This window comes from Cebidichthys violaceus, unplaced genomic scaffold (genome assembly GCF_023349555.1).
Source record: "Cebidichthys violaceus isolate CVI_PGR_0920_01 unplaced genomic scaffold, fCebVio1.0.p SCAF_7, whole genome shotgun sequence".
Lineage (NCBI taxonomy): Eukaryota > Metazoa > Chordata > Actinopteri > Perciformes > Stichaeidae > Cebidichthys > Cebidichthys violaceus.
Genome location: NW_027176927.1, coordinates 14,522,078 through 14,546,799, shown reverse-complemented (window position 1 = coordinate 14,546,799; position 24,722 = coordinate 14,522,078). Strand labels below are relative to the sequence as shown.

Here is a 24,722-nt window from a genome sequence, read left to right as displayed (position 1 = left end):
GATCAAAGCCATCAGACCCATAATGTCTTTCCCAGCCTTTTCCCTTCACGTTCAATTAAGTTACTGTCATATGTGGGAGGAAATTGAACTGCATCAGACCTGGCAATAACCGCTCTAATTTAAAAATCATATGTTTACATGCGTTGCTCTTCTTTTAAGAGAAAATAATATAGCAAACTGCTTTTGGGATTGTAAATGGTAATTTATGAAAGTGTATCATAGTCTTTGCTATCTTACAAAGCCCTCAATGTGAGGTTGTTTTAGATATGCTGGCTGTTGATGGAGCAGAGCAGTGCCATTCTCCTCACTCAAGTCATATGTCCTCCCTCCCGTAATGGTATTTGTTTTCCCGTCCTCTGCTTCACCGTTGGAGCCGCTGTCCTGTGGAGCTGACAGCCACGGAATATAAATAGGTTAATATCTCCAATTTGGAGGTCAGCCAGACAAGTGAACAGACACAGAACTAATTCCTCATCTCCTTGACCACAGTCAGCTGTTGACAACCATTCACGACCAGACAAATCATACCTCCTCTGCAAAATCATCTCGTGTCATGATAGTTTATCAGACAGGAGAGCAGACAGATAAGAGGCACCAGACTGCCAAACTGCTCCAGATCTGCATGACTTCTCTCCAACCTTGCCCTGCTTGTCATTGTAGCGTGCTGACTGGAGCTGATAAAATAACTTTCTATGGTCCACAGAAGACTAGACATAAACCTCAAATACACTCTGCATTTGCCCATTGACCCATAAAAAAAGAACAAAGTTGTTATGTTTTGCATACGACCATAACTAAAAATATATTGTTTCGACATGAGCAGTATTGTTGTTGCTGAAGTTGTCATTTAAAGAATCAAAGTCTTACCCCATCGTGATTGTTATGCATGTGGTTATGAACGAATATTTTGCTTGAAAAATAGACATTTAACACTTTCATTCTTCTGTTTCACAGAAGCAGCAAACCAACCTTTCCAGAGCAATATGTATAGAAGGATTGTCTCCTTGCAGCTGGTTGTAACAAGCCATTGAGTCTCCAAATCGGCCTTATTTTACCTTGTTTAGCTGATGTGTAGGTTCTGGACTGATCAGATAGGTGCAGTGTTTGGTATAGCAGGCCATTGGCCTCATCTGAGCCTCAACTGACCATGAACTCATGAATCTACTACAGTACTTAATGTGTAGTATTCTTTGCATGTGTAAAGTGTAAATGAAATGATCTTTAGAGGGTTGAAGACAGATCAGTGTTTAACTTTGTCTCCCTCTGATCTAGCCTGATGACTGTGCCCTTCAGCTGTCCCATAATGGAAGCTACCTGGACCTGGAGTCTACTCTGGCCGAGCAGAGAGATGAACTGGAGGGATTTCAGGAGGAAGGAGGGTAAGATAACGATCACCTCTGACTCTCTCTCTCTCTCTCTCTCTCTCTCTCTCTCTCTCTCTCTCTCTCTCTCTCTCTCTTAGCTTACCTTCACTATCACCAAACAAAAGCAAACAATTGCTGAAATGAAAAACATTCTCTTGTCACGGCACTAAAGTTGGTCATATATTCTTTGCACTTCCAAGATTCAGATTGAAAACATAACAAGCATGGCACTGCAGGTTGATAATGTACGTTACTTGCCAGGCTCTGATTGTCCAGGTCTAGATTGTTCATGTTGTAGTGTTCAAATGTGCTTTTATGAACCAGAAATACAAATGTGTTATTCAAGAGTAACTCACTTGAACGTTTTTTTTATTACAACAATCTGACTTTTAAAAACACCCAACATATTTATCTGCCTTAAAAGCCAGACATTATCAATATAATCTGTTTTTCGATAGAGAGACATAAACATTTAGGCAAGATAAGAGGCAAATGATACAGTCTTTATTTAAATCCTGACAAATGGGGATACATGTAAGTATCCTGCTTGCCATATTTCTTTTGCCAATTTGATTCTATTACAGTGATTTGAATCATAATGATACCCATTTCGTTCCAGGAAGAATTAGTGAACTAATCCCTTTTTCGGGCTTCAGCTGATTTAGCTCTCCCGTTCAAAAGCTGCTCTCAGTAGGTGCTTTGGTCTGTCGAAGAAACGAGGGGACGGACTTTACCTCATTTTAGGGACTCTCGGTTTCATAGGTCTCTCAGCACTTTGAGATTCCAGGTCGAAAAAAAAGTTTATATTAAATGTTCATCCAATTAACTTCACAAATTCATCTGTGAATCAGGCACCAAATATCTCAAATCTCATTGCAGGATATGTTATTTATTGATTATAATATGTGTTTATGCATAGGTTATGCTGATCATAGACGTATGGATGAAAATGAGTCCTTGATATATTTTATCAGTTCTGTGGTGGTATTATTAGTGCCCTTTTTTGTAAGAGACCAAATGTCTCAAAGTTTCCATGGCATTCATCCATTCATGTCTCTTAAAATACCTGGCCTCCCTGGCCCGGTGACAGAAGTGATGTCATCCAAACCACTTATGAGGTGTAGACGCGTCTCATGAGTAATTGCCCTCGTCTCAATTGAATGTCATCAGTGCTCTCATTAGAAGTGGCCAAACTACAATTGTACACCCGCCACCATGCAACTCTCAACTTCTAATTTGGCTGCATTGTTTCCTGGCAATATGTAGTTAAATAAGGCTTTGTCTTGAAATTACCCCTAGACCTGGATGAAGACGAGAAAAGCTTAAAATAGTGTTAGTTTCATTTCAGTTTCATACATGTTCTTTGGCCAGTTACTTTATTGACTCCATATGTTTTTTCATGTACGGTGGAGTATGTTGATATATCATTCATGTGCCGCCCACTTTAGATGATCGCGAACCAAAGGTTGGCATTAGAGCTCCTGGTCGGCTGGACCACAAACATGTATGGATTTATTTGTCTAACTTGGAATTCATAAGCTGCTCTCTGGCTCGGTGTTTCTATTGGACGATGAGCGTGCCGTCCTTTCCCAGTTCCATCTGAAATTGTTGGGAGCTTATGGGAGGCTATTGAGAGCTGTGAGGTTAAAGTGGTCCACTTCTTCTCTCGTCGAAGACTGAGCCTGCCAGGGCCTGTGTCGTGCCAGCTGGCACAGGCTGGTATGGATGTGTGTCATTAATCCCACACAGTGTTGTCTGAGGAGGCTGGGGGTGAAGGTGGTTAGCCAATTATTTTGTAAAAATAGGGCAGTTATGCTCGCCGGCTTTTTATGGTGCTGATGTGCCCAGGATTACATCCCCCATTGCTCGGTGTTGTTGATATGATGATTATTGAGCTAATAAAAGGTCTGACGAGGCATTTCACCTTTACTTGTTTCATTTTACTTTTGTTTTCACCCTCCTTTTATTCTGCAAATCTGTCAACAGCAGTCTCCAACTCCAAAACATTTAACCTACAGAAAAGAATTTGAGTATTTCCCCGTTTTTGTCTGAGTTTTACAAGTTGATATCAAAATAACTCACTAACGCACTAACTCCAGTTAACAAGCAAAATGTTGGATTACTTGTTTTTGCTTTAAGCCCAGCCACTACCTTTGGAAAGAGAATAGTGTTATATGCATATACTGCCTGAGTTCCTGATCATTGGCCGTTGAATCCATCTGTAATTGATATTAATGACAGGTTACATTCCTGAGGCGCCTGTGTCATACCTAGTGTCTTTACAAACAGATTAAAGTATGATCCTCTGACAGAGCGCTGCAGAGCCAGGAGATATCCATGTCACGGGAGCTTAAGGGCCATAATCACTTCCACACCGTGTTTGAAGCTCAGCTATAGGCGATTGTGACTCATAAATCCCCTGTCGCATCTCTGATACAGTCTCACTTTGTTATTAACTGGTCATACAGCCCAGGCATGCGCTCAGACATATCTGCACACTTTAAGGTAGTCAGTGTGTCATTTAGTTTTCTAGCTGTGATAGATTGATTGACCCCCGTACCCACAATTTCCTGTATTTGTAGCCCTGAGCCGAGATGGAGTATGGGGGACGTAGTTAGGATCAGATTTATAACCCTTGAATATTTTTGTGGATTACATGAATTGAGGAATGAGGGTCTGATGTTGTAGGAAAAATGTTAGTCTACATCAAACTCATGTGTGAAGTTATGCATTGGGCTTGATCAAATCTGTGACATCAATTGGCAGATAATTAGTGAAGTTGTAAGTCCTCCAGGACATATTCCCTGACTTGTCTTGGGAAGATAACATGAAGTGCTGTAACAATTGTCATAATTGATTCAGCATGTGAAATGTGTAGCTGACCTACAGCACAGAAGAAGACACGTTTTTGCATTTCACTGCCCTGGTACATATAAAGCACATCTGAAAGCCAAAATTTTTTTGCTGAATATGCCTTTCTTTGTTTTATTGAGTGTTCTTGATGTGTTCAACAACCAGTTAGAAGTCAAGCCTATTAAAATCCAACTGTTCTTGCCTCAACTATTCAGAGTTTCTGATCATCTTTTTTCATAGCTCTGTTTTCAATATTTTCATTTTTTTTCAGACCCACTTGGACATGTTTGTTAGACACTCACACAGCACACACCATTTTTATTTGAGGAGAAAAAAGTGCATTTGAAAAGAAGCAGAGGAATTTTCAAACACAGTACAGCTTAAACTTAAAGGAGGGAAATACAATACCCGATGCCTCTTCTGTGTTTGTGGAGCAGTAAGGTATTATTAACAGAATGGAACCGCTTTGTGATTGCTCAGTGTGTATGTGGTTGTGTGTGCATGTGTGCATGTCTTGAGTGTGAGACTTGGTCAATGGTTAGTGAAGCAGGCCTGTAGATAGATTCTTCAACCTCCTTACCCACCCTGGCTCATTCAGACTCTGCGGGTCCCTCTGTAGACACTGTTGCAGGACAGCAGGGGTGTTCAACAAGAAGTGCTGAGTCAGTAGACCTCCGTGTGGCCTTCTTGTCTGGCATTAATTGGTCTTTGAGGAGAGGTACTGGCTTTACTGGATCCAAAGTTTGTGTGTTCACCTTCTGTGGGTACACATTTTGAGTTGTTTTATAAACAGTGCCAGTAATGCTCCCTTAGCTGAAGCCAGAGAGCATGGAGCTGGCAGGTTATCCACCGCTCCAGTTGCAGCTGCTCTGGGTATTAGGATTAAGACGGCGCTTTATGAGGGTGCTGTAGGACAGAGCAGTGACGCGAGATTGGAGATGAATAGAGAAGAAAATAATATGGGGTATCTAATTGGCAGGTATAGTTGTTATGTTTCCACAACTGCATTCCTGTTTGAAACATTTGATAAGTGATGATGATGAATAGCAGATTTATGCTATTAAGTAAAAAGATTTATAGTGCACTGCCTCTTTTCATGTACAGAATGAATAAAAATGACCATATGTTTTCATTTAATCCCTTATAAAGCCATCTAATTTAGAACAATTGCTTTGGGTAATGGTCAGGAAGTAAGACGTAAGTAAGAAGCAATTGTTTTGGGTAATGGTCAAGTTTATTCATTTCATGAGATTATTAAGAATCGTCATGGTTATTCAAATGGTCGCAACAGAGGTATTTCAGTAGCATGATGTTGCAAATGATGAATCAGATTTAATATGCGCTTGGCTTGAGTTGATTATACAGTACCACCGCTAGAAGAAACCAGAACATTCTGGCACATAAGACCAAAAGGGGACCAGGGAATTCACTAGGTATCATATCCCACCATGTAGCCAATTTGTTATTCGGCTGACATTCTTTATAATTATTATTATTTCTCTAACTTTGAGCTCCACCCTTTACAGGCCTGCAGCACTATCTGAAGGAGTGTCCAATTTTCATGTTTAATTGGTGAGGGGGTTTGAAAACCTCACTTATATACCATGCGTGTTTGTTTAATTTGATAATGAGCATGTTGGCCTGTGTAGCCTCAGGTCTTGGTTAAGCACGGGGATACTGTTGCAGCCGAGCAGAGAGAAAGCAGACTTTCGTGACAAAATGGATCTGGTTACCCATTCGCCTCAACAGCATCACAGAGGATTAAGTTCTGGTTTGCTGTCTCATCTCACCACTGAAGGTCCGTGTTGACAGATGTTGCTCCTGTGTCACCCCTGCTTGTTGCTGGATAATATATTTGATAAATAGTGAGCATATACAGAGCTCCTCTGCCATGTAATCTGCTTGTGTGTCAGTGCAGTCTTCCACTGACTGATCAAGGCAAGAAAGATGTCAGTATGTCTGTCTGGATTGGTTGTGCAGTAATGCTGCTTGTTTATGGTGAGGCTGCAGTGTGACTTGCCTTCTGTGCTGATAGGCTTTTTTTCTCTCTGTGTCATACCCACTGCTGCCTGATTGTCACTAAGAGTAGCAGTCTGTTGCTGGCGCTGTGCCAGTCTGAACAATCACTCAGCCTTTGTGCAGGCGGCATAAAAGCTTATTTGTCAGAGAGCCGAATTAGGAGGGGGGTTGTTGTGAAACTCTACCTGCTGTGCTGTTGTCCACAGTTGTGTCTTCCGGGTTTGTTCTGTGCTTCTTTAGCTAGTCGGGAGGTTGAAGGCACAATCTGTGATCCAAAATGTAAACAAAAAGGTTGCCCCCACCACCAAAATTTTAAACGTAGGATTGAAATGTCATTTCTCTGTCACATTAATTGAGAGGACACACAAACGATCTGAGTCATTATTTTCCTCTAATGTTGTTATATCTTTGATTACATTTAAGATGCAAACACAGGCAGACATTATCCATTATGCTGATAGTAATCTGTATTTTCTAACTGTCGATATACTTTATTGTCCAAAAACTATTAAAAACACATCAATGACTCACAGTGTTGCACTTGGTTTTGGTCTTTTCATGCAAACTGTTGCCGCTAAAATAAATATAGAATAATGCCAGCTTTATACTTTAAAATGGCAAATTTTACACAAAACTTTGTACACAAATTTGGGCCGGGGCTTCTAAGTAGCCAAATTATCCTTTGTATAAATACAAACTACACTGCCCTCACATTCACTTTCACGATTGAATAGAATTGGGGTGCATTGTTGTCGTCTTTGTTTTGGATTGTCATTCAGACATTGTAAGCAGTTGACAGGACTGTGATAGGGTTTTGACATATCTCCATTAACCCAGGAGGGGGAGTTGACCTCTTAGCTGCTCCCATCCTTCGTGTTCACCTTTGGAGACCTTTCCCCTGATCTGTTCCTCAACCTGTTCCCTGTTGTGTTCAAACTGCAAATATTGAACGGTTTGATTAAGACTGAACGGTATAATTTGTCATCATTTTGCACCTTTGCACAGTAGCTATTTGACAATATTTTCTTGTCAGCACTTGCTTGCCTCTGGCATATTGAAGGCTGCCTCAGATTAGATAGACAAAAGCACACACACACACACACACACACACACACACACACACACACACACACACACACACACACCCACACACACACATACATTTAAATAATCACACATGCTCAATGTTCTTTAACAATTCTCTTTCTCTCCTTTTGTCTTTTTTTCTTCACAGGAGGGGCAAGAAACACAGCATTATTCTTCGAACACAGCTGTCTGTCAGAGTCCATGCCTGCATTGGTGGGTAATGAATTGTACTTTCATCTAAGCTGTAGATTTGTCATTTCTGACTTTATGATGGTCAATTTGTGGTTCTCCGTCTATGTGACCAGTGAGGTATGAGTATTAATTACCTCTATTACCAGGGGTTTGTTTTATTGAGGTCCTTGTTTAACTTGCACAGTGGCAGTTTTGGGAAATAGCCTAGAATTTTAATTGGAGCGAGAATTAACAGCATTTTAACAACACTCTGAGAAACAGACCACTGGCATGGAGCAAAGCCTGAAAACATTTAATGTTTTCTGGAGTTGCTGTGTTCTGTCACTTTGTTTTATTGGGCCTCCTGGTGTCTTTGAGTAATGCACAAAGAGCTGAGTGAAAACATATGCAAACATGGATGCACGTGGCATGCTTGCGAACACACACACACACACACACACACACACACACACACACACACACACATACATACACACACACATGCGCGTTCCCCTTGCACACACAATGTGCTTATTAGAGGTTTTGATTAGACTAAGGATGCTAACTGCCTGAGCTTTTACCAACTACATTGTACTTGGATATAGATTTTGATTTCTGTAAATTTTGACACGTCTTTCTGGTGAGATGTGACTGATAAATAGGTGTTAATTGTTTTGCCACCTTGTTTGATGCGCCTATAATGTAAGGACAATACACAAGCCCTTTAAAAGTAATTTCCCTGTGACTTTTAGGGTTTGTTAGCAAAGAGCACCATGGCTGTCGGTAGCAGAATGTGGATAAGCCGGCATTCCTACACAAAGACAAATAGTGCCTCTTCTACAGTGTAAAAATATCCCAATCCTTAGAAAAGCTATTAGGCTGTAAATTGTCAGATTTTAAATTGTGCTGTATTTCTCTGTTGCAGTAGAAGTAAATCAAAGTCCCAGACATTTCTCATTTGAATGAAGTCACTCTGAGAGCAATCTCTGATAGTCATCTATGGTTATTTAGTCTATCTGCTGATGCATGATGTGCAATGGAAAGGTTTGGAAACGTTCGTCTTTTATTGAGATTGTTCAGTCATGACAGCTTATTAAACTATTGGTGAGACCAAATAGGTATGAGAAATAACTTTATGAGGTTTAGTAAGCACAAGGTGATCACAAAGAGGATTTATCTTTGATGTTCTTGCCTCTATAACTGATACTGATACAGTAAATCACCAAAAGATATATTGTATTTGGAGGGTTTTCAAACTTCCTATTCGTAGGAATGGAATAGGCTTGTCGGCAAGAGGGCGGACGCAGCGGGATGGCTGGCTTGTTAGCTAGGGAGTTAGACCCAGCGTTACCTCTGATCGCCAGCCCTCTGATTGGCTCATTTTCTGTAACCAGGAAATTATAGCCAGCTGTATGCTTGAAGAATTTTTTTATTGTGTTTTTGCCTTAATGACATGACAAAAGCAGCCAGATGATGCTGTGGGTCGAACTCACCAGGACTCACCAGGTGAGCTAATGGGGCTCCCCAAGCCAGATGTATGCTAGTCAGCTAGCCAGCTTGCTAATTCCACAATGCTTTAATGCTACACTGGTTACAGAAAATAAGCCAAACAAAACTGTCACTCATCTGGTAATAGCATTGTGCTTTCCTATGCTGTGACAAGAGTGAATGGATGAAGCATACATTTTTTCATTTTTACAAATTTACTCTGGCTCTCTGTGCTTTGAAATGTTACCGCTCCACTGCTCATTTTATTCGTTACTGCAAAATATCACCTCAGTAAGTCCGCATTTGGTTAATGCAGAAGTTATCCCACTACAACGGTCACAGTGGCAGCGGTGCATATAAACATGGCCGCTGCTCTCACCATCCTGCTACGTTGTTTTGAACGGAAATGTCCGTTTTACTCTATTTCTGTGTTCCATGCTCCCTGGTTTTATAACGCTGGATCCCTATATTTCCAATCACATGCTGAACATGGCTGAACCTTGTCCACACATACTCTGAACTGGCTTCACCTTATTCTCTCCTTCTGCTGGTGCTTGGCTTAGCTTAGTGGAGCCTGTGGAGTGGCAGACAGACTTGCTCTTCTCTAAGTGGATGATGACCCTCTTTCTCTCTAAGTTGACAGCCACCTGTTGCCCTTTCTTTAGCCTCCCTCAGTGACTGCCCACGTGGCTTGCTGATTTATTTCCTCTAGGCGAGGTGGTCACTGTTACTGTTAACTTGTCCAGACATTTGATCCTAATTTTATCTGACTAGAGGGCTTACCTCGTAGCCCATGAGTGCAGAATTACTGGGTGATTTTCCTGCTCCGCACAGGAGATAATTCGTTAGTCTTCCAAAGACAAATGGCATGGTATTCTTTAGGCTGTGCACTTGCTCTGCATTAAGGGATAGAGCATTTCCCTGCTGTCAGCCCGTAAAGGCCAAAATCCCTCCAAAGATAAGCCTCTGTATTGTAAGTTAAAAAAATAAAAAATGTGCTGTCAGTGGCCATACTTTTTTGTCTCTCAATAATGAGGAGATTTTCTACAATGAAAAAAAGCCTGTTATAATAAAGTGCCTTTGGAGAATAGCCAACACAACATGTACAGAGGCATCAGAGTGGCTTTGACACAGTGATTTCCAGAGTCTCTGGAAACCCCTTAGAAATGATCCTTTTGTTTGAGTCTGACAAGCTCGAACTAAAAGCACCACTCTTGTGTAGCTTTAGGCCAAAGGGTGCTTGTTTCCACATTTCCTGTGTTGTTTGGATGTAATTTGTTGGAGGTGCTAAGTTAGCAACAGCCACGTTGTCAAGATATTTCCTTTATACCCATTCCATTAACATGAGTGATGAGTTGGTTACAATCATGTATGTAATCTCTGTCATGTAGCACTATTATGTGGTTTTCCCATTGCATGCATTTGAAGGTTTAATTAAGAAGTACATAACTTTGTTTATGTCATCAGGTTTTTGGGGTTTCTCCAAATGTACACATCACAGGGCTGGCTTTCAGTTTGTTTGTTTGTGTGTATGTGTGTGTGTGTGTGTGTGTGTGTGTGTGTGTGTGTGTGTGTGTGTGTGTGTGTGTGCATGTGTCATGAGCCACAGCAAGACCTAATCCATGCTTCCCTAATCATAGTCCTTAGCTTTCACATACATATGGTTCTGCATAGACCAGGCAGAAATCTATGCAACAGAGTCAGTGGAGGAAGAAAAGTGCTCACCCAAAGAGCTAATGGCTTATTAAGTTGCTATGTACCGATCTTCCTCTGGCACAGTGATTTGTTTTCATCACACAGTGATGCAGTCCAGGCTCTTTGTGTACTAAAAGTGCAGATCAGGCACCATATAAATATTTATCTCTGAGTGTAGTCTCATTAGTATGATGCTCCTTGGATATTTGTGTGTATGCATGCTTTATACATTACTTGATTGATACTTCAGTCCTTTCGTGGATAAAAAAGAAAATTACTTTTGAATGGATGTGTTTTTGCCATTTAGAAGATGAGGTGGTGATGGTTTGATCTTTGTTTATATTTGTTTGACCAGCCTGGGATTTAAAAAATACACTCAACTCATCCCTCTCTGCGTGTAAGCATTGGCCACAGCCTGTTTAAATGGTTGGGCTGTTATTGTTGTCGGTGGACTAGATGTGGTAGTCAGGGCCTGATTAAAGCAGTCCTGTGCTTATTTTAGTGTTGTCTGCAAGTACAGTACAGTAGGTCCTCTTTTTATATGCCATTTTGTTTCTGGGGCTGCCCGAGTTGCCTTAAATGTGATGGTATGTATAATTTGAAGACAGGAAGAGAGACGGAGAGAGATCATAGTGTGTATGTTTAAATTGTTAAAAGTTAAGAATTGACAAATGTCACATATGTTTTGTAATCAGCAGCAGCTCTTGCAAAATAAAGACACCAAACTAGCTTTTCTTGAGTTCATACAGATGTCCAGTCAGATGCTGCAATTAATGACATTTATGCAATGCTAGGCTAACATTTAATGTGGTAAATCTATCAACTGCAATCCAGAAAATTCTCTTTCTCCAGAAAACCCTCTTGAACTCTGTCAGAGTCATACAAATCCTTTCATCTGCAGCCAGTTCTACATCAATCACAAATTGTGAGATTTTTTTTGTTTATGACAAGTAGTTATTATTCACAAATATAAAAATCATACATTTGAAAGCTAAATTGTGTTGGTATTCCCCTTTTAGAACAGGTTCATCTGTCACCACATTGATCTCAGCTGAGGAGACAGCTGTAATAAGAGGCGACACATTCTTAGTGGATTATCTGCCTTGTTTTCTACAACCTCTTATAATCCGGGCTCAGCACAGGATTCATTGTGACTGCTGTTGACTTGTGTTTCTTTTTTGCGCTCTAATTTTGTCAAATTGGTAGTTTTGATCTTCAGTTTGACAACTGAAAACTCTGTGGTTGTTAAGATGGAAGACGATGAGCAGTAAATTCTCTACGATTATCCCTCTGAAAACCGTGTCGGAGAATGAGTTCCTGGCAGCTTACAATTTAGTAGCATGGAAATATTTAACTGTGAAGTGTGGGTCATTCAATGTTTGTTTATCTAATTAGTATATTGTGTGTGTGTGTGTGTGTGTGTGTGTGTGTGTGTGTGTGTGTGTGTGTGTGTAGTATGTCAACACATTGACTTAAGAGGATAAGATCACCTGCGGGTTATCGTGGTGCTCCCAACCACAGTGTCTGTCTTTTCCACACACTCTGCCAGATCTGAAAAAGCCATCTGCAGTTTTGTGAATACACATAAAAAAACAATTCCAGTAGTTAACTTGCCTAGTAAAAAAAGAAGAACAGCTTGAAATGCCTGCTATCATTTTGTAAAAAGTCAAGAGAGTTACCCAAGGTTATGGCTCATATCCAGTTCTCTGCATCCGTTAAAAATGATTCTCAGAAAATCTGAAAAACTCTATTTATTTGGCTTTATTATCTGGTTATTACTATCTGTATGAACACTGTCACAATGCACCTCCGGATTAGAGAACCTAATGAGAATCCTCAGGGCTGCACCACAGTTTAAAGTCACATTAAAACAATCAAATCAAATTTCTAGTCGTTTTTTTGACTGTAAGGTGCCAAGCAAGCGGGGACTAATTAAGAACATGCATATCACGTGGCACCCAAGAGACACAGAGGAATATCACATTGCCTCTCTGACTTCCAATAAAGAGACCCCAAAATGGGATCATGGACTAAGAGTCACCCCAGGAGGCCAACGTCAACAACACCGTGCCAAATAAGAGAAATCTAAGGCAGCAAACATCTCAGGAAGAGAAGCGTGGTGGAGTGGGTCTTGCTTTTCAAATCACGGGTGATAGTAAAACTAGATCAGTGTTTGATGGTGTCACTCACCTCACACTTTCCCTCACTCTGTTTTTATATACTCTCTGTTTGGCCGTGAACCCAACAACCCCATGCAGAGCGATAACAACGTAGTTTGGGGTAATGCTTCATTTATGGGCAACAGTAAAGGACGATGTTTCCCCTCATTTTGTCCCTGTGCCCTCACAACTAAAATGCAACTTTTTCCATTTTTTGGGAGGATAAGAGCTAATGCTTCACATACTGTACAAGTTTGGAGACTACTACGACATGAATTTGTGTAAGCACGCTCATATGCTCGCGTTCACATGCACACACTCATGCAAAGGCATGCACATATTAAGAAGCCATCTGGTTCCAGTTGCAAGGCCCCTCATTGCTGCTCCTCACTCGTCCAAATAAGAAGAGAGCTGTCTACGTTTTTATCCAAGAGGGGAGTATTTTTTTTTTCTTGCTGTGTTTACAGGATAGAGGGAGAAATAGGAGCATGTAGCCTGACCAGTGTTCAAAACTGTATTCCCGTGAATAACAAGGGGTCCTATAGCCTTGTGATTGGGTGCAGAAAATAATGATATTCTGTTTTTTCATCTCTATTCACTTCTGACAACTAGCCAAACTCTAGTATTATCAAATATTTTACCGTCAGCTTATAACAACATCTAGTTTTTCAAAGTGGCACTTCATGACGTATGAGTTGAAACGCTAAGAGTGGATGCCATGTGAACCAGACCACTGTGGGGTTTACCACTGCTGTGAGACTGGAGTGGTCTTTGTTGAAGTGGACAGGTGTGTAACCTCAGTAGCCACAGACTTTAAACAACTGACTGCTTGAAGGATGGACAATTTGGAAGGAATCTGAGTTTGTTTTTATTTAAACCAACATTTATTTGATGTCTGCAGAGAACTGTTTATTGTGTATTTATACAGGGGTCTATCATGGTTTGGAGCTGAGGTTTGAGGTGCCTCTTCACAGCCGATGTTGGCCTTCTCTGTGTATCCTTAATGGAGAGAGGACAGAGAGGAGCAGACTGAGAAAACACATACATTTCTTTTCATTTATCTCAAAGATTTTACTCAATGCTGACAGATTTAAATGCCATTATGGCATATTTATATATTTTCTTCAATTAATCTGACGATTGTTATAATGATTCATTGATTCATTGTTTGGTCTTTCAAATCTCAATAAGTAGTGAAAAGAAAATCAATCATCAAAATAATTTATTATTTAGTGTTGATCAAATAACCAAATTATTGACTAATCATTTCAGCACTAAACTAGTTGTGAGTTTTGCAGGTTATGCTTTACTAAATGTGCCCCTATGCTATATGTACTATCATCTATCTCTGAACTTTTTCTTTTTCGAGTTTCAGACAGCGTGTAATTCATCATCTTTGTCATATTTGACTTTGGGGTCTGCGGTTATATATGGGCATTTAAGTGCCAGTATTGACGAAAAAAACCTTACCTTTAACTCAGTAACTGTCTGGCCTTCAGCCAAATCACGGTGTGCCATGGAATTCATCTCACATCCTCTCTCACATGTCATGCAGGCTCCTTTTCTTTTTCTTCAGCTTTGATGTCAATGTCTTTGTAAGGAAACGTCTCCTTCCCTCTGCGCATCTATTTTAGGAAACTATGAGAAATACTGAAGAGAACCAAAACACTTCATATCTTCTCTGTTTGTCGTTACAGTAACTGTCACTCATCCAACGTTCTATGACACGGCGCTGTTATTTCTTCTCGCACCTTGGATCAAGTAGTGTTGCCACAGCTGGCTAGCTTTGAATCATGTATAATGGCTGTTTTGCTTTGAAGGAGGATTTATTGGATTTTCTGTCACGTTCTTGTGCGGAGATCAATTTAGTCTTTGAGCTGACATCAGCTGGAAAAGTAAAGATTGACATGACCTGTTTAGGGGGATTTTTGCAGTGTGTAAATTGGATACTGGACTATTGTACTCACTCTTAACTGGTGGAGACTTTTTTCATGTCATAGTTTTTTTGTGGAGGGACTGTGGTAGCTTTCATGCTCTCCTTGCTGTGTCTCTCTCTTATTTTTCCTAAATGAAAGACGTGAGGACAGTAGTATCCCTGTGTCTTCCACCTCGTTCTGCTTTTGCAGCCTCCATCTGACTTGCCAGTTTCCCATGCCCTGGCCACATATGATGATGTAGTCAGAGGAACCTTGCAGATGTATTGTTTCTTTTTTATCAGGTAAACAGTAGCTGCTTTAATACATGATTTGAGACAGATCAACAGTGTCCTTTTTTAATTTCGCTATGACCCCATTCTGTGCTGTAGCTCTGGCTTCCCATGCTTCACATTGTGTTGTGGTGACGGACTGGGGGCCAACAGAAACTTCAGGCATATTCATCATGAGCCATTGGCAAAGGTAGAAAGTCTGTGGCAATTTGTGGTGATGTGTTAATGATTTGAGAGCCGTCTACTCGTGTTCTAGTCTAACAGTGTAGCCACCCAGAGGGGAGGCATGATAAACAGCTGTGGAATGATTATGGATATTGTAAACCATGTTGTGATCCACTGTAAATATTAGCTAGGTCATCAGGTATCTTTATCAGCTTCAAACATGTTCAAGGGCAAGTAAAAACTACAGTTGTTATTTTTAGAGATAGTGTAAGCTCAAGTCTAGGGCAGAAGTGGGATGAGTAATATTTATATTGTGGCCTTTAATTAAACATGATAGCCTTTCCACAGTCATTTAATTTATATTCACCTTCTTCAAACGTTGAGGTTAGGGAGGGATTCAGGAATTCTGTAAAATAAAAAAAAATTAAAACTAGAGCATTCAACGCAGTTGATACTGATGGAACAGCAACAAGAAGTAAAGAAATACATATTTTACAGATATTAAGACTTATCTTGGCAAACACAAAGATCACAATGGAGGATGCTGTCTGTAGCGGGGCAATTAAACCACATTTTCATCAAACTCAAGGTGCATTTTATGCAATCAAATTTACAAAAGTAGGCGTAGTGTTCTCACTTGGCTTTTAATTAAGGGCGCCACTGAAGCTGAAATACTCGATCCTTCTACCTCCATTCCAGACGTTGTTGGGTGATTGGAGAGCCCATTGAAATACAGAGCTCAAGCACCAGGAGAATCTCCTCTTGCAGCCCACCCATGGCTCTGAAGGGGACCACTTAAAGTGACCGTAGCAGGAGAAGATTGGACAACCTTTGTTATGTTCTTTGAAGCCGAAGAAAAAAGCCATACAGTAGATAGGGGAAAAAAGAGAAGAGGCCTCAATGCCCGTGAATGTTGACTAAGAGCCTACTTAATCGATTCAGGCATGTCTGGCAGTTGGGATGACTCTATCTGAAACTGAGGTTACATGAAAAGCATGTCGCACATGGTAGTGAAGTTTCTTACCAATGCAGAACACTCACGCAAGGCATATGAACTTGTGAATTTAGGGAGCATTTTATCACTAATGCCATGGCTGAAGCTGCAGTAATTTGCAAGGGGAGAACGTTCCCAAATTCAACAAGGAATTGTCAAATTTTGTGGTGAAAAATTCAGAACTAATTACATTTGAACAAGCAGCTTACCCAATGTTATACTCCGTGGTGCGAGTAAAAGAAACATTGCCTGCTTTTGCTTAGTATGTGTTATAAAGAGGAGTGAAAATCTCTATTGGTATAAACCAAAAGTGATGTGTCCTAAAGTTGTGAGGAAAGCGAGCCATGTTTACATCATTGTTGTGGTTAAAGCTAAATCTCATCTTTCAGTGAATATGTCACACATTGTTGTGATCCATTCAGATCTATTCATATGTGTTGTATGGTGGTTTTCTCAGTGGTCACTTAAGGATCATTGAACACACAAAGCACTAAAATGTTTTGCTTAGATCTCTTGTTTATAAGATAAAAGCCTGTACATAAGCCTTTAATCTTTGCGTTTGGAAATGTGAAAAATGCTTGAATCTCTCCCAGTGTCTGGACCTCAGAATTCAATGACATCAGTGGCTGTTCCCTCTGCTTGTTCTCTGATGAATGCCTTTTGTATTAGCAAGGTTCAACACAAAGCTAAGAGAGGCAGTATTGGATTTCATTCAGTTTTTGCTGTTCACACACACACACACACACACACACACACACACACATAAATACTAAATACAGGGGTGGACACAATATACAAACATCTATTCAATAAAATGAATTGCATTATGCTCTTGAATATTATATTATCTTCTATGTTCCTTTTTTTCTTTTCAGAGGCGGCGGTTAGCAAGTAAACGGGACTACTTTTAAATATCATGCAATTCAGTGAAATGCCACCACAATCTAAAGCCTCAATTAACAGCTTTCTGACAAAAATGAGGTTTTACAAAAGTAGCCTCTTATTGTACAGGTTTTATTATTTTCAATCCCTGAACTATTGAAAAACATGAATAGGAAACGGAAAATGAAAAGTAACTTTGCATATGCAACTGCATGTGCAAGTAACCATCTAGTATTTCCAGCTTGGCTCTATAGCCCCGCCTCCAAGGTGATTTGGCCTCAGAAACTATAAACTAATTGAAATGGTCACGTGTAAGATTTTTAGAGCCTGGTTTCTAAGAGGAGGGGGAGTCACAAGTTGACGCTCAGTGACAGTGATAAAATGGGCAAGTAACAAGATTTAAGGCCACTTCACAAAGTCTAGCAAGCTAAATTAAAACATTTATACAAACATATAATATACAAATAGGAGCCTGGACCAGGTAACCTAGGATGAGCGTTCTGTTACCCGTATTCCTAAATCCAGTACTAATTTGAGAAACCCAAAGGACAGCATCAGATCCAGAGTGTCTTCTGGCAGTCATCAAACATGATGCTTGATGGGTAATGGTACAGGCCATCTACATTAGTAACTTTTTACTTTTCTCTCAAGAGATGCAGGGAGTGCAGAATCCATTCATAGCCTTTATGCAGTAGACCACTGGTGACCTATGTGGCAAAGATGGTGAGCAATTGTTATGATTTTTCACAAATACAATCATTTTTATTAAGTTTGGCTAAAAATGCAATCACAAGTGTCATCATGAACCACATACTGTATATGCCCTAGACTCCACTCCTGCAGCTGAGCGCAGCCTCCTGTGGCAGGCGACAGGAGCAGCTGTGTTGGAACAAGAAGAGTGTGGTTTCTTCTCTTCATCTGTTTAAGAGAAAGAGAAACATCAGACTGTCATCATTAGGCATGTGAACTTATTGCAATGCCATTATCACTATAGGTATACAGTGGCTGTCTAGCCAAAATGTGGTAACTAACACAACATTGCTGTCTACGCATGCTAAGTCTGTACACACACCTGCTTTCTGACAACTGTCGTCTGCTACGCTTTGTCCCTATGGGACCCTGTCACAGGAGAGAAGTCAGACTTCTTTGCATACTGTTACCACCTGGCTCAAGGCTGGCAACAAAAAGGGAGGCCACACACACATATCTAACCCAAAAACAGTTTATTTGAGTTACATAAACTTCAGCATAAATGAAAAGAGGTGCAACAGGCCCTGCTGCGAGAGAGAGAGAGAGACACTCACTCCCAGAAGTGCTGTCTTTTATGCCTTCCTGGAGGCTCCAATCAGATGGGCTTGTATCAGCAGGTGACTATCCCAGCTCCTCCCACCAGGAAACCATCATGCAGCAGCACCATAGCCAACAGAGTGGGAGGGTCGTCACAATACACAAACACATTCATCGCATTTTGATAAGACCAGCTAGATTCCAGGGAGTCACATGAGGTAAATGAAAAAGTTTATGGTGCTAGGCAAGCTTTTACTCCCAATCCCATAATTTCTCCCAATTGTCAAACTCCAGAGCCCCGACATTAAGTAGAGAAGAAAACACAACATACAAACTCATACAGTTCATATGTGTACTACTTCAAATCTAAGTGTGCCACAAGAGAGTATGCTACTGCATGTTGTATCCGTTATAAATTATTCTATTATCAGTAAGATTTTATGCTTTGTGGTTGGTTTTTTTCGAGCTTAATTAAATATAGAGAATATACAATATAGCGCAGTAAAAAAAATCAGTTACAGTACAGTCATTTTTATTTTCCTCACAGCTGTATGATACCTCCTGCCAGTCTTTGTACATTATCTCACGCTTTGTCATCCTCCCTGGAACAAATGTAACATTTGCATTTTCAGACAACATACCTCAATGTCAAAACTCGTCTTAAGTCCTCACCTGGATGTCTGGACAAAACAACACATTTACATAGTTTCAAGAATTTTTTCCCCACTTTATGCTGATCAGTAAAATTAGACTGTGACCTCTAACTCCCAACAGTCAGCTGTTGCAGGCTGCAGGAACTCTGAGACTACTTAAAACAACACTATAGGAGACCCCCACCCTGCCATGTGCTGCCATCTGACACTTTTGTGTCTCAGCATTTAGAGGAAGTGTTAAAGATCAACCTGCCAACCAGACATGTGCCCCTGCCGAGGCTTGTCTAAAGACAGACACTATCATTTCACTTTATTGGAACAAATACAACTGGTGTTTTCTTCAAACTTGGCATACAATGATAAGAGTTCGTTTGGGCATGATCACATATTGCCACCTTGACATTTTATACTGAGGAGTGCTCTCACAACCATTTGGTTTTATAAAAAAGTCTAGCATTTTATGTATTCCTGATGCTCGTTTACATAATGAAAAGATATCCCATTTCAGCTCTTTTGAGAGACTGTATTACATGAGGGACATGCCACATTGTCCTGGTTTCCTCGACAAGCTAAGGTTTGATCTCTTACTTCTGACAGCAGAGAGCCTGGGTCAACTGGGGTTAACCCTGTCTAACCCTCTGGGCCACCTGGAGACCCCCACCGCACATCTTACGAGGATTATCCCCCACCCTCCTACACATAAGTTGCACACATATTAAGGGCCATAGAGGTTGTTTCTGTCTCTGTCTCTCTCTCTCTCTCTCTCTCTCTCTCTCTCTCTCTCTCTCTCTCTCTCTCTCTCTCTCTCTCTCTCTCACACACACACATACACACTCTGTCTCTCTGTCTTTGATGCCTGAGTTCTAGGATGCTGATCCTGTAAAATGCTATAGGATGAAAGGGCTGGTTTGGCACAGGCCTGTGTGACCTCTGTAGCTCCGGCTATGGGGGCTGGCTGCAGTCTTTTTTTGTTTGGGTTGACACTTGAGGGAAGCTGTCACCCCTGAGGTCAGCCGGCGGGGGTGGGCTGAGGGACTAAAGGACCACCTCCTGTCACCATCAAATGATTTATGGAGAAGAGACACAATCCCAGCTCCTGTATCCTCATCGAATACCAAAAGCATAACATCATTCCAGTCCTCTGCCTTCCTCTGTGATGTTTACTATGGCATAGCTGGAAAGAAAATTATTTAAAAAGACTGTTTGGCATTAGTTGTGTTGACCTTCTTCCAAGACACTACCTTTTGGACATACTGTAGATAGCTGCTCTTCATGGAAATATTCTGTTTGGTAATGGTAATGGTGTTGTATGGCAATGTTAAACTTATAAACCATTTTTTTTATTCTATTTTTCATTGGCACACAGAGGAAAGAGGTTAAGTGGAATTCAGTCTCCTGTATTTCTTCCTGTGGAAAGTTCCTGAGTAGGAGAAATGATATTTCATTCCCAGTCTGGGACATTTCACATATATCAGGTTTTTTATGGCTTCATTTTGAATCAATCTGCTGCCCCGTATTTTTGTGCGAAACCGCTTTTCGTGCCCCCCGTTTCTAAATCGAGAAAGATGGTTTTGGAGGGAGAGAAAAAGACATAGAGGAATGTTCCCCTGCTTAGACGTCATGTGGTGTATGACTGTGCACACCGCCAGGCCAAGCCTTCCAGGCTCTCTCAGAGGGACAAGCCTTTCCTGGAAATCTCAATTTACCTCTGAATAATAGAAAAGGGACAATATATCACGTCTATGTGAAACATGGAGTTATTGGGGAACAGGAGCAATTAGTGAAGATTTATAGTAAGTAAATGCACTAGATTTGTTTTGTTTTTTTGTATTTGATGACATCCTTATTATTCTTCACCTATGGTATCATGTTATCAAACCAGCAAAGCATCCTGTGTCTGTTTTTTGATCCCCTAAGTGCATTTAAAGAACACTGTTTCTCTCATTTATAGTAACTAACTATAGACCTTGAAGGCATATCACATAGTACAGCGCTATGGATCTTAGTAGACGTCTTGAGCCAGCTCTCTTTTGTCTGTTCCACATCAGGCTGGCTGCCTCAGCAGGGCCTCAGCCTGCCCGTGAGTGGAAATCTTTGGCCCATGTTATCTTTGGAAAATGTCGAGTCCACAGAAACCCAGGCAGAGCATGGAGTCCAGTGTCAGCTAGACATCCCGGGATCACTATTGCGAAGGAAAGATGCAGACATTGTGCTGCACCAGAATGATGATTTGAAGGAAGCATTTGAAATTCTTTTAGGACTGTCTATACTGTTGTAGCAGAGAGGAAACATTTCCTGCTGAGTTATTTGACTGCGCCCAACAAACAACAAAGACCGTTGGGCATCATGACATGATGAGCGCTCTCTGACACTGAGAGCTACATGATCCAATGACATGGTCCAAGATTGGACGTTGCTTTTAGCTGACACAGTAAGGGTTTTTTTTTTGTCATAAAAAAACTGAGGGAATGTGGGACAAAGAGCTCCATATGTGTAGTAGGCTGTAGTGTAACCCAAGTTCTGTAGTGTGGAGGGCCTCATCCACTTAATGCAGGAATCCACCTCATTCTCCTCGTCTATATTGCTGTGATTTTTCCTTTCATAATGACCCCAAGAGCCAGCAGGAGATTGGATGGCCTCCTATACATTGTGCATGTTGTGGCGGGGCATGACAAATTAGCACCCTGCAGAAATGCTGAATTTCTATGGATGTTTGTCTCATCAAAACAGCATGGCCATTTCCTGACTTGGCAAACAGAAGGCTCTTCTATAATGGAACATTCATAAGCCTTTCAGGCAGGGACAATTTCTCATCAGATCTACTATTTTCTTTTGATGCAGGAGTTTATGTCATTATTGTTATTACACAATTTCATACTTTCTGAACATAGCTGGCTGTGCATCCCGTTTGGAAACAGATGAAAGTGCACCGTATAATTAAGTAAACCATAGTACACTGTGTAATACCCTGTATTCTATGTTGAACTCTCAAGTGACTGGTATCAGTTTCTACCCCAGGCACTACAGACCTGAATATTTTATTGTGATCTTAACTTATTATGTATCGGTATTATCATATATTGCCTTACCATAAATTTAAGATATTACATAACCTTTAATTTCAAAGCACATATTTGTATATAGATCTAACTTTCTCTGGCAACATAATATCAAGTAATACGTACTGAGACAGTAAATATATTCCTTCTGCTTTTGATAAAGTAATCAGGATAGGAACAGCTGTTTTTAAGGTCACTATGACCAGTTTACACATTTTTATGTAGTTATGTAAAATACAATTACTCAATTTAAACAAAACCTCCAAGATACTCATTTGAGTTCACTGTGTGCTTAGCTCACTTGTAATGTTATACTGTCTATCTAATAAGAGCCATTCATGTAAATAAATAACGCTAAATCTATTTGCAGCACTGTCCTTTAATGCAGAAAGGTTTCCTCTCTTCCTGGAGGAATCATTTGAAATGCTAGACGTAGGCAATTAAATGTGACTATTATTCTTATCATCACAAGACCAAGCGCTCTGTCACTTGATCTACTTGCGTGACTAAAATATCACATCAGCTGTGCTCATGATACAGTAGATATTCTCAGATAGATAAAGGGTCGTAATGAAAGAGTGACCTGAATATTAACAGAGGGGCTTTGTCATTTGTTGTTTGGCTTTTAGGGAAGAGCTGAGTGTCAGCAGGGGGAATTGTGGTTTGGAGGCTTCACCACTTGTCTTGTTTCACATATGTCTGATGCAACATACTGTATTTTTACCTCATGTGCTTGTGCTTATATTTAGCGTAACCCCCGTCTGTTTTAACTTCCCAGCTGGTGACTCATTAAGAGTGTTTGCAACGGTGCTAATTTATTTTTTGATCTAACCCACATATATTCTTGGTGTAGACAGGTCTCACTTTCCTTTCACATACATAGCGCATGCCCCAGCTGTGATAGCTCTCTCCAGCTGATGGTTTAGTAGCATGCTCTATGTTTAGTGATTCTACCAATAATAGATCATGGAGAGCTGCGCAAACCCATTTCTAAGATTTTATACAAATGAAGGTGTGAGTTCATAATGTAAATGTGCATTTCCTCCAATCCATTGCTCTATAGTGTAGGTCCTCATCTTACCGCTTAAAGTTTAACTTTTCTGTCCATTTCAGTATTATGTAACATACCATGTGTCTCCACTCTTACTTTTGCCAAGGTGTAGCACACAGTTGCTTACACTGCTATTCATGCCTTAAGTGAGGTAGTGTTTTCTCAGTGCCTGGATGTGCTATGCTACAGTATTCCACAACCCGTTAAATTTTGACATGAGGGGAAATCAGGTTGATGGCTTTACAGGATGTCCGAGGAATTTTGGTCATTCTCGGTAAAGCTCAGAAAAAGAGGAGAGCAGGGAAAAGCAGTTGAGACCTGTCTTTAATTTTGCATATAATGTCTACATATGGCAGCTGTGCCTAACACTAACACATTGCTTCAACCTTTTCCAACTTTATTGTTCCGTTCAAGAGTCTATTTAGATGAGGCCTGTGGGCTATTCAATAAGAAAGTGGAGGAGTGTTTCTCCCTACACAATAATGTTTTGATTATTTTTTCTACACTGATACTACAGACAGAGAACAACAACAAAAAATCCTACAAGTATCGATTACCTCAGAAGGACTGGAGCCATTTTCAGCCTTTCTAACATCTCCAATTCTCCAAGGAATGCTGTAATGCAAGTACTGAGCCATGTGGACGAGGAGATTTGACCGTGAATGTGTTGGAATTCTCCCTGGTGTTCTTGAAACCACTGTTGAATTTGTTTAGCTGTGTGAATGGGGGCTTTGCCATCTCTTAACACACCTAGCGAACAATGCATCAAAAGGTGCACCTGGTCCTGTGAAAACGATTCATACGTCTTGGTGTTACTGCACTACTATGCAGAGCTAACAACAGACCTAATGCCTGGCATGAGATGGCTACAGATCCACCATGCTGGTCTACATGTAGGTGAAAACGACTTATCACACCATTTTACTTTTTCCAGTATTCTGTGATGCCAGCGTATATGTTAACTTTGGATACAGGCCTCCAATGAGTGATTTCCAAATGACATTACAGCTGTGAATATCATTTGAAAAGTTGATGGCAGTTTTTGTTTGGAAACTGCTAATTTTAGACCATAAAGCAACTATCATATTACATTTTCATCAATGATGTTTGACTCATGACTTCAGTATTTTTTTGAAGATCCCTCATGCCACATTAAATAATTTGGAAAACTTGCATATTTTAGTGCTGATTGTCAAACCTCTTGCTGACACACTGGTAATTGGCATTCAACATGTGACTACCCTTTGTAGCTACCTTGATAACTGTAATTTAGTTACTTCAAAGGTAACATCCTTTCCATGTTGTGATTCCAGTTTTGTATACCCTCATTATCAGGTCATCACCTTGACTACAGCAAAAACAGCAGGAAAAAGTGAACATGCCTTCACCTGATGCAGTCTACCTCTGGGCCAGCCGGTCACAAATCACATTCATTTTTATTTGTAGCACTGCAGTGATGGAAAATTCCCCTTCAAAATCAAATCAGTGGTGTCTGAGGTTTTGTTTGTGATCGACAGATGTGGATATGAACAAATGAACAGGCGGAAAATAATTCCCCCACCTCTGCATTTCACTTTAGGGACAAAACAA

At 40.5% G+C, this 24,722-nt stretch overlaps 1 protein-coding gene across 6 annotated transcripts in view; it reads left to right on the top strand.

Moving 5' to 3' along the window:
- fhod3b (formin homology 2 domain containing 3b) overlaps positions 1-24,722 on the top strand; it is an 84,043-nt gene that overhangs the window by 5,241 nt on the left and 54,080 nt on the right. For all 6 annotated transcript variants that reach the window (XM_068735329.1, XM_068735328.1, XM_068735327.1 and 3 more), the window contains exons 2-3: positions 1,273-1,379; positions 7,471-7,535. In XM_068735329.1, the coding sequence (XP_068591430.1) occupies positions 1,273-1,379; positions 7,471-7,535 (172 nt within the window). The remainder of the gene's footprint in view (positions 1-1,272; positions 1,380-7,470; positions 7,536-24,722) is intronic.